This window comes from Sander lucioperca, chromosome 21 (assembly GCF_008315115.2).
Source record: "Sander lucioperca isolate FBNREF2018 chromosome 21, SLUC_FBN_1.2, whole genome shotgun sequence".
Taxonomy (NCBI): domain Eukaryota; kingdom Metazoa; phylum Chordata; class Actinopteri; order Perciformes; family Percidae; genus Sander; species Sander lucioperca.
Window position 1 is genome coordinate 13,368,791 of NC_050193.1, and position 10,993 is coordinate 13,379,783.

The following is a 10,993-nucleotide window of genomic DNA, read 5'->3' on the forward strand; positions in this document are numbered from 1 at the left end:
CTCCTGTTCTCTACACCCTACATTGTCTCCCTGTGTGTTTTAGAATAGATTTTAAGATCTTATTGTTTGTTTTCAAGGCCTTAAATGGCCTGGCCCCGGAGTATTTGTCCGAGATTTTAACCCTGCGTCAGCACAACCGGTCATTGCGGTCTTCAAATCAGCTGGTTTTAGAAGTCCCAAGGTCAAGGTATAAACGGTGGGGTGATCAGTCTTTTGCAGTTGCTGCCCCGAGACTCTGTAACAAGTTACCCCCTGATATTCGCACTATTATGGATGTAGCTCTTTTTAGACTGGCTTTTCATACGTAGTAGTGGTGTGACAATTTCACTCTCCTCCTCCTGTTTCTTTGTAACCTTTTCTGATTTTACGTTTCATTCTTTTAATTGTATGATATGTTGTTTTATACTTGATTCCTGATGTAAAGCACTTTGGATACCTGCTGGTTGCTGTAAAGTGCTATATAAATCAATTTTGATTGATTGATTTGATTGAATGTGTATTTGGTCTAAAACAGCATTTGGCTGCAATAAGCAACATTGTCTTAATACAGATTGATGTGCAAGCAATAAAAACTCTAAATCTGTAGAGTCATAAACATTTTTAACAGAATGCACTTTTAGATTTTTTTTAAAGCTCTAAAAAGCAATTTCAGTCCATTGTTGTTAACACATCAAACTAATTATCAGAATGTGTATTGTATTTAGATATTGCCTAAACAAAGGATGAGAGAAATTTTAAAATTGTAAAAACTATAATGTTATCAAAAGTAAGAATAGCTTAAGTAACACTCTTGCGAGAAGTTAAAGTTTAAAACATATAAAAATCTAAAATAGTCCCAATGTTAATCACAGTCTTAGTGAGTGAGCTTTACTGGCTCACTCTAGCTAGCTTTACAGTGCGCTTTTGCTGCTAGATCTGTAGCACATACTAGATGTAACAGCATGTATGTAACAATTAAAACCCATCTGCAACATCACTTTGTGCATCCAGTAAATACCACAGGTATCTCCATTGATCATCCAAATCTTTAATACCACCGTCACATTACATCGCTCTTGGATTTCAGGTCAATCTTCAGCTTTTGCTTCTCCATCACCATTTCTAGTTCCGAGGCTTTGTGCACATTCTGAGGAGGACACAAGATAAAATGTGATTTAACAGAGAAATGTCAAGGAAACTTTGTTTTTTTTGTTGGGGAGGGGGCAAACTTCAAAAGACTAAAGAAAATCTGTTTTAGTCCATTCATTTGAAACTGAAAATGACATATGCACATACTGTATGCACAACACAACATATGCACTTACATTCTAGTCCCATTTGGTCACATTTTAACCTCTTAACAATCCAACGACCCACTGGCAGACCGGGACAACTTTTTGTTTTAAGAGGCTGTAGCAGGCTCAGAAAGATAAAGTGAAGATATTGGTATCGTATGAAACTAGACCGTCTAAGGAATCCAGTCGTACCATGTCATGCTAACTTGTCGTGAAGGGAGCAAAATAGTTTTATATTTATATTATTTTAATAAGTTTTGGCGAGGGAATAACTGGCATGGGCATATTCAAAGGGGTCCCTTGACCTGCAACCTTAAGATATCTGAATGGGAATGGGTTCTATGGGAACCTACAAGCCCCCCCTTTACCGACATAACCCCTTCATGATATTCCCATGCAGTTTGGAGCAAAAACTATGCAGTTTTTCTCATGCAGTACAAATTTGTTATTTTGCCTATTCTAAAATGGTGTATTTAAGTAACTCTGCATACTGGGGTCCCTAAACAGTGGAGTTGCATATATTGGGTATGACCGGAACGCTCTTGTGGATTAAATGAGCCAAATTGTATGGATGTGTGATGATGTTAGTCCCCATAATAGCCATTTCAATTTAGTGAGACCATTTTTTGAAACTCATTTTATACAGTGTCACTGTATAAAATGTTTATACAGTGTCACTATATAAAATGACCTGTTGTGATCTCTAGGATAATCACAGCACAAACTAGAGTTCTATGGCCTTCAGAGGATCTATGGCTTTCCTAGGTATATTGATAATAGGGGGGTTTCTGAGCAGTTTTCAGAACAGAAGTGCTCCTCATCCAATCCCCGAAAAATGCAATTCTTACAGAAATCTCCAAATGTCAAAAGGTTTTGATTTCAAATCACAGCATGGATTTTGTACTTCAAGGTCTTGGTGTCTTAAGGTGGTATTTTGGAGGGATTTGTGACCATTTATAAATTCTGTGAACATGTGAATGGCCATCATATACTTCCATCATAAAGTCCTTACACACTTTTACTTTTTTAAAATTAATTTAATAATTAATTGATTAATTTTTATTTCGGATTCATGACTTGAAAAACTTGACCCAGTGCTGACTGCATCTCAAATTAATCTTCATGTTCCCAGCTTTTAAATGCTCATCTACTGTTGTCCTGCTTTCGCCCCCTTAACATCCCCTGTCCCTCACCCCTACCCTTCTAGAAAAAGGGGGCGGAATGCTAAGAGGGTAAACCTCTGAAGACACCCATTATGAAATTCCTTTAGTACCAGACCAAGAACAAGAAGGCTCTCTAGTAATTAACAACTGTAAAATCTACTCCCTGCAACTTTCGACCTATGAGGTCTGTAGGAACTTATAGGCATTTTGCGGTTGCAAGGTAACGATTTTTTAGTCAATGTAGGTCAGTAACAATATCTTAGTCTTTGTCAAAGTCTTTGTATAAGTCAAGGTTAAGCAAACAACCCACTCATGGACACATGGACCCACACATAACCACGCAAACACACACAAGAAAATGCAGTACACCCAGAAAAATATTGGACAAACCTCGAGAAGGGCCTTCTGCACCATAATTTGGCTGTAGGCTCTTGCACCTTCCTCTGGTGACACCGTGCGGAGCTCCTCCTTATTCAGGGAAAAAAGCTGCGCTCCATTTAAAATGCCCAGACTCTGAACTGTCCTAACAGAGGAGGAAGGAGCAACAAAATCAGTGTTCAAGAGAGCTGTCATTGTCAAAAGTTCACCTATAACCTTCGTCTTTGTCAGAGAGAAGAATCCAGTTGTTGGAATAATCTAAAGGAAATCTAAGTTTATCTTCTCCTAAGACTCACTTCTTTATTTTCGTGTTATAATAGCACCCATAAATGTCCTCCTAGCTGACTGTTTATGTTCAACTCCAATCACCTCAGTTCACAGTTAAGTTGCAATACATAAACATTGGCAGGGAGGACATTTTGACATTTGAGGGCGCTATTGTGCACTAAACAAAATCAGAGAATGTTCATTTGAAATCTGCATGTGTTGTATATGTAATGCAACAAACTGTGGAGATTACTTTGATTTCATTTTCTTGTTGTTCTTCAAGTCCAAAGTACCCAAATGTTCCATAAGCACCCCCCATACAACTCACTGAAGCCAAGGCAGTCCACTTGACCAATAAAATCCACTTCTTATTTTACATTTCCTGGTACAGTGGCGTCGATAATGCTCCTGGATCATTTTCATTTAGTAGAATTTCATTCATTAGATTAAAACTATTTCAGCATAATCTGGGTAATAATATAATCAGTGATAGAAATGCATAGATTGATTCATTTAGGCACACAACCGGTGTTGGACATGTTGTATGTGATATTCCTTTTGTATTACTTGATATCCCTGGTGGATCTTGAAAACAACATGATTACTAACTCATTACTAGGTTCTACAAACTAGGCTTCTTCTAAATCAGGGTTTTGTCTGAGCTGGAGTTTCCTCCATCAGTGCACACTCACTGCTGACTGAAGCCTTTAGCGGTGAGCCAGGCCTCCACCTCGGCAGACGATGAGTGGTAGTTCAGGGGAGAAGAAGTGTCAGAAGTGCGGGGAACCACCAGCGGACGGACTGAGTCTCTTTTCCCAGCTAACCGCCGAAAAAGCTCATCATTCATTTTTAGGACTGCAAATATAATACAAAATAACACACACACACACACACACACACACACACACACAAAAACTAATTTAACACAATTCTCCAATGTAAGATGAGTGCTCAACCTCCAGAGTTGTTTTGTGTTTAGTGTTCATGTAAGGTGTTACAAAAATTGGTGTAACAACATTTCTAATAATTTATACACCACATGGACTGAGGTTTGTGTATGGCCAGTTATCTCTGTATTTACTATCAGCATTATCCCAGTGTTTTGTAGGACTGAGATGTTTAAAAATCTGACTGCCCCTGCCTTCAATTGCACCAAATATCAACAAAAGAGCTTATGCAATTTACTAACTAAAAGACTATTGTGTCAAAGACATCAGTGTCATGTGGCATGGTGTTCCATGGAGCTACACAGGCACAGCACTCAGCTTCTTCCTCTTAGAAATTAATGCAACAAAATGCTTGGAGGAGTATCTTAATAAAGCTATGTGTGTCTGCTGGAGACACGACTTTAGTAGCACTTATGTGACAGATGAGAAACTAGTGCTAACTGCTACTGCTGTTATATGTTGAAAGAACATAAGAAGCTCCCGAGATCCAATATGTTTGTGAACTTGACATTCCAACAAGCTATTTTTTATGTTTGTACACATGATTTACCATTGCTCATATTTAGCATGTATGGGCACGTTACCTCGCTCACTGTTTTCTTCCTGCTCTGTTGTAGATGGTAAAACCATACTCTGTGGTCGCATTTGGCTTTTAGCGGTAGGACTGGTCCCAACTTGGCTTGGTGGAGCATATGAGAAGTACTTTGTCCGAGGGTAAATAGGCGTCTTCTGTTGTGGAAAGCCAGGAATTAATACAAACTGAGATTGCATGAGACAAAAAGCCCCAGTGTGTGCAATGTTTGAGGCACTGTATCAAAACTCTGGATGTGTGTGTTGTGTCTGTACTTGCACCTGTGACTCTCTGCGTACCACTGGGATGTCTCTCCCAGTGTTATTCAGTGCAGACAGAGGCTCCAGGATATTAGAGGGGACAAATCCGATCTGGTCAAAGCGATTCCGACACTTCCACCATCTCTTTGATGACTCAATAACCTAAAGAAAGTTCAGCCAAGTTTTGTGATACATTTCAAGAATATATCTACTTTTACAGGTGCGGCACCACTTCTCCACCTATCTACTTCTAATTATGGGTGTGTACCTCTAGTGTTTCTCCTTGTAGTACAGAAAGCTCACTGCTGTTTCTCGCCACAAAGTCATAACTGCAGCAGTAAAGTCTCTCACCCTCTGGTGGGAGCCAGGTTCCTTCTCTGAAATAGAAATGCCATTTAAAAGATAATATGCAACATGCTAAAAAAAATTTAACATTCATTTAACAAATTCAGATATCATAATCCTAATTTCTAATGTGAGACATTGACATGAGTTATACTCATACTATACTCGACATGAGTATTGACATGAGTTATACTCATGTCAATACTGACTTTATAACCTCCAGGCTGATTTTATTAGGCAATATACTGTCAATTGTAACCATTAGGAAAGTGTTTGACTAGCATTGTCCCTCCTGCAATGAAAACATAATTATGCCTTGATCTGTAACACTTCTTTCAATGCCTACAGACTTACACTTCATCAGTGCCTGCACCAGGGCCCTCCGCTGTCCTTCGAGCTTGGTCATGTAAAGTCTGCGCCTGTCTACTTTCCCTAAAAGCATCTTGTTTGTGCTGTGACGTGATGGGATCTTCAATAAGCTGGCCAGTTGAGTTATAGGCCTGAGGCTGCCACCCATCCAGAAAGACAGGTGAGTATGGAGAACCAGACACACTAAGGTGCGAACTGGAAAAAGGGCAAGAAGATTTTGTTAGAGCAACATAACACACTCTCAAACCAAGATTTACACACACAAAACACAGACCAGATTGTCCAGTTATGTCCTAAGGAAGTCCACAGCTGTTTTTCCTCCTCAGTCAGGTGCTTCTGGAGCAGTGAAACAGCACCACTGGTCATAGCAGGACTGACCACCGATGCACCTAACGCTGGCCCTCCAGTGGTTTCCACCATCTGTGAAAGAAATGGTTGCTACAGTCAGTATCACAGAGAAAGAGAAACTACTAAATGAAACATTAGAAAGACTCACCAGTCTAAGAGGCACAAAGATGGGATGTAGCAGCTCTGGTGCATCAGGCTCTGCGATGGATGACTTTAGACGGTCCTAAATAAACCAGCAAAATGGGTCATTTGAGTTTTCATTTGCAGAGGTTTTATCATAATTTACTTGTACATTTCCAGAGTTACTCAATGCTCAATTATGACTAATCTAGGCTTACGAGAAGACAGAGGGAGTACTTGATTTTCTGAAAGATGTCCACAAATTCTTCCTCTGATGGAGGGCAAGCTTTCAGGGTCAACAAATCATCTGCACACAGAAGAGCACCATCACAGCTACAACTTAACAGGTTACATATGAAACACAGACACAAAACCACGATCACTGTTGTTATTATTCATGCATTGATTTTTCAAACTTGACATACAGTACGTTGGTGTCAGTATCATTTGTTAAGTCTTTTAATAATCTAGAACAATTTGTAAGCTGCCAAATACAAGTTATATAGCAGGTTTTTTAGGGAAAAAAACAGAAACACTATGAAGTCTTCAAGTAAAGGTGTGGAGTGCTTGTTCTAGCGTGTTCCAGCAAGTACTCCTACAAAACAAAGCCAGTGGTAGTGACTAATAACAATCTTCTATTTCATTTTGAATACATTTATATGTTCACTATCTTTAGTCTTATCTAGGGCCACACCTATCCCAGCAAACACTGGCCAGAAACCTGGGTCATGTTGCCTCTGACAACACAGGGCGAAGACAGATTGACTCAAATTCCTATTCACATACTTGCAATTCATAGTGTCCAGTGATGAGGAAACCAAATCTTCTTGCTGTTCTTTCTAATAATCTTCATGTCCAAGTAAAAAATGCCATTGAGGTAACTTATGTATTCATAATCAAACAGGATGCAAACAGGCTATAAAAAATGTCTGGTGTGAATATTTCGACCATGTTCATACGACTGGGTGGCCACATCCCAACATAATAAACTGGTGAATTATGCTTATTTGAAATTAGTTGAAGTTTTTATATGGTGAAATGAAAATATGGTTTAATGGTGCTTCTTTTTTTTAAAGATATGAAAGGGGAGAGAGAGGGGGGAAGACATGCAGGAAAATCATCCAGGTCGGACTCGAACCCTGGATCTTCTGCGTCGAGGCATAAGCCTCGATATATGTGCGCCTGCTCTATCACTGAGCCAACCCGGCCACTAATGGTGTTTCTTAATGTCCCCGGATTGACTTGGGCCCAGCTTCAGTAAGCTCTCTGTCATGTTTCTTGTTCATGCTTGCTGTAGGCAAGAATTTTAAGAATCATCTGAAGGACTTTTTAGCACCACGCCTGTTGCGCAGCTTCCAGCGTGTAAAATAGTGTACCAATATTCTGCCTTTGTCTCTACTCTTCTTCTGCAGCCCTACCAGAAGCCAGCACTAACCAATCTCCTACCAAGCACCTCCAACTTTTGTCCTTCTCTGCCACCAGCTGATCTCCATTTCTAAAAAACTGCAAACTTACCTTAGACATATCATCTAACTACTTTACATATTTTTTGGGTCAAAGGGCCCATACTAGTTAAACTATGACTGCGGTAGTTAGCTGATATGATGGAAGAACAACTCTCACCATCTTGGTCCTTATTCTTCTTGCTCTTTCTGCTTTTCTTCTTCTTCGTTTGGTTGAGAACACTCTGGGCCTCAGCTGTCTGCTGCAAGCGTGCCATGAATCGCTCCACGTCGTCAAAGCAGTGGTTCATAATCTCCTGAAGAAAAATACTGTGTTTTAGCCATTTACCAGAGCGACTTACAGCAAGTGATTTTTTTTAAGTTAAAAGTTAATATTACTGGTAATTTAATAAGGTATTAGTGAGTCAAACAACATATAAGGAGGTGAAACTAAAAAGCTGCTAACACGTGTATGCAATTCAAAGCAATAGCCCTGCAAGAAATACATTTGTAATGCTTATACTATTAAATATTTGAGAATGTGTAAAAGAGTTATTGATTTATGTGCAATCTTCTAAGGTGTTCCTCTTATTCATCCGCCATATGAATATCTTCTCAAATGTAATCCAATACAACAGCATCACCACAAACTACAGCCTCAAATATTATCATGGAGTTGGATAAACACCTCTCATTGTCTCAACCAACAAACTGAACATTATTACCTCCACCTGGTAGTTCTTACTGCAGGGCTGTAGTCCTGGATTGCAGTAAATAACTACTGGTCACATTGGGAAGCTCAGCTGATGATGTGGGCCTGGTCAATTAAACTCCCAGAGGTCGTTCCTGCCATTTACTCAGGACTGAGTCAAATCCCCTCTCTCCTATCTGTCACAGGCTCTTGCTCAACTTTAAATCTCCACTGCTTCTTTTTATAGCAACTCAATCTTGTATTAACTCTTAATATGGCTGTAGGGCTGCTAGTGGTTTATTGTAATATCAGTAAACAGAAAAGTCAACTAAACGTCTAAAATAATATTGTATTGTATTGTATAAACTAACTACCTGTACGTAACTCTTTTTATTCCAAGCATCATATGCATTACTTATTTGACATTAGCATGTGTTGATGTCCTCTATTCAAAATGTAAACACTCAGTACAGAGTTTTTTAATGTCTATACCTAGACATATTAAATTGTCTTTTTGATCTACACCTCCCGTGCAGAGCCTCAAGACTTATCAGTTACATACTTAAGAATGAAAATGTTACATTTCCATCCATATTGCCTTACCATCACTTATATTATGTCTCCTCTCGTGTATGGTTGCTGTCTTGATTGTGCATAAATACAGTACACTGACATAAACCTGATGGGACCACATACTTTCTTTAAGCTTCTTTGCACAGGTTGCCTCCTCTCATTTGACGTTAACATCTTATTGATTATTTGCAAGCTTTATTCACAAACCCTTTTGCCCGAATACAAATATAAAAACATAATATCAAAAATGATTTATGCATGTACAAACCACTTCTCTCTCTGCATTCAATAGAGATGTATCATTTGACTCCCCACTGGCACCCTTTTCTAAGCAGAGGAAGAACAAAGCCGTTAAAAGCAAACTTGGACATATAAATAAAATCAAGCCTGCTGTTTTAGGTCAGTTGCAAGCAGCAGGACAACATGTGCAGAGAATGACAACAAATCGTAGTGGCAAGAGCAGATGCTCACACACACATTAGGCAGATGAATATACCTTTGCCAAAATCTGTGTAGATGGGCAGGCCACTAGGAGGAGGCTGCTCTCCCGGCATTATCATGACTCTGACACCTGAATGCTTTCTAGGGGCCACCGGAGGTGGTGATGCAGACATCTATTGTGGGTGGATGCAGACAGAGTAAAATCAGCGATATATGTACAATCAGGGATAAGGCTTAGGTGCTATAATAAAAAAAAAATTTCTAGGTAAATGTTTACATAGAAAATGGAAAAATTACGAATGAGAGTTTTAGATTGTGACATTCCACAAGATTATAGGAATGCAAAGTATTTACACCCATATGCACGTAAGTGACGGATGCACACAAGAAAAACCTGTCACGAGACGTATGGTATGTAGATAACACAACCACCAAAACTGTATAACAAAACTGTACCAGCTAAATATAGTTTGTTTGTTTGTTATAATAAGTTTGTGCTTTTCAAACACATTGTAGCTTTGACATCTCTTTTCCTCATCTTCCAACATACTGATGAAGTAGTGAATACTGCATAAACTATGTTCAAGCATTAACAATTTATCATAAAATGCACATTGCACAGACAAAGCCCTTCATGCAATTACGGTATTAATAATTAAGTATTCTAATGTATCCAGATCAGAAGTCTCATAGAACATATTACTGACACAAGCTTTCTATCTATGACAAGTATGCCTCTCTAACCCTCTCTCAAACACACACACACACACACACACACACACACACACACACACACACACACACACACACACACACACACACACACACACACACACACACACACACACACCTTGTTCGTACAAAGTTAACACAGAATCTAGATACATCACTGTACCTTTTAGTGTGGGTTGAGTGTTTAAATCCAGGGCACATAGACCAATCCTCATGCTGAGTTGTAAGAGCACTAAGCTGAGCTGTTTACACAAGAATCCTACCTTCTCGACATATGCAGAAACGAGAAAAACAAGTCTGGCTTTCCCTTCGCAGTTACTCTGTGTGACATTCACTCTCGTCTGATTCTCTAAAACACTCACATATGCTCCCTCCCATTATTCTCTCTGCATCTTTGTGAGCCTCTCCCTCCTTATGACTGGCATTTCTATCATCAACCGCCTGTGGCTTGTGCCAAGCGGCTATATGATCTGCAACATATGCAATTCCAGAAATGCAATAAAGTATTCCTCAAAAACCCCACCTCCACCAATTCACTGACACCAAGTTTTGCCTGAGACTAGGCCAAGATAATGCTCAAATGTGAAAGGGGTAAGGAAAGGTTGAAGATAAGTAAGTAAGATGATGATAAGTAAAATCAAATTAAATTGTTTAACTGAGCTCTTGGTAAACAGTGACACCAACTGGTTGTTAAAGGTCACTCCATCTGTCCGTGCTGTTCTCCCCGTGTTTGACTGTTGCACAGGTCCAGCAGGTGTAAACTTGTGGTCAAACTGAAAATCTAGAAGTTGATGGTATTAGCAAGTGTAGAGGAGAACGGGTCTACCACACAACCGCAAGCATAATAGATTTACCTCCATGCTTCATACTTTCTTTTTGTGCCAAAAAGCCTTGGGTTTTGGCACTGCATACTGCAGACATTCACTATGCTGCTCCACTGTTGACTATAGAATAAAAGTTTGTATGAACAGAAAATGTTCTCTGAGGCTGTCTTCACCTGGCCTGACTACTCAAGTGAGTTCTTGGCCACACGAGTCAAGCAAATCTGCTAAAATTACATTTGTTTTCTATG

The 10,993-nt window shown here is 39.4% G+C and overlaps 1 protein-coding gene across 2 annotated transcripts; it reads right to left on the minus strand.

Moving 5' to 3' along the window:
* Positions 1–395: 395 nt before the first annotated feature.
* On the minus strand, positions 396–10,326 carry eps8l1a (eps8 like 1a). 2 transcript variants are annotated; one of them, XM_035996694.1, is made up of 14 exons: positions 10,085–10,326; positions 9,245–9,369; positions 9,017–9,075; positions 7,666–7,801; positions 6,261–6,349; positions 6,071–6,145; positions 5,849–5,994; positions 5,560–5,769; positions 5,129–5,237; positions 4,882–5,022; positions 4,614–4,758; positions 3,775–3,937; positions 2,828–2,960; positions 396–1,126 (listed from the first exon to the last, which is right to left on the minus strand). In XM_035996694.1, the coding sequence occupies exons 2-14, from the start codon at positions 9,360–9,362 to the stop codon at positions 1,040–1,042; spliced, it is 1,611 nt and encodes a 536-aa protein (XP_035852587.1). In that variant the 5' UTR covers positions 9,363–9,369; positions 10,085–10,326; the 3' UTR covers positions 396–1,039. The 2 variants fall into 2 exon arrangements, with proteins under 2 accessions (XP_035852587.1, XP_035852588.1); XM_035996695.1 differs by having other exon boundaries at positions 5,560–5,757; positions 7,660–7,801.
* Positions 10,327–10,993: the final 667 nt, after the last annotated feature.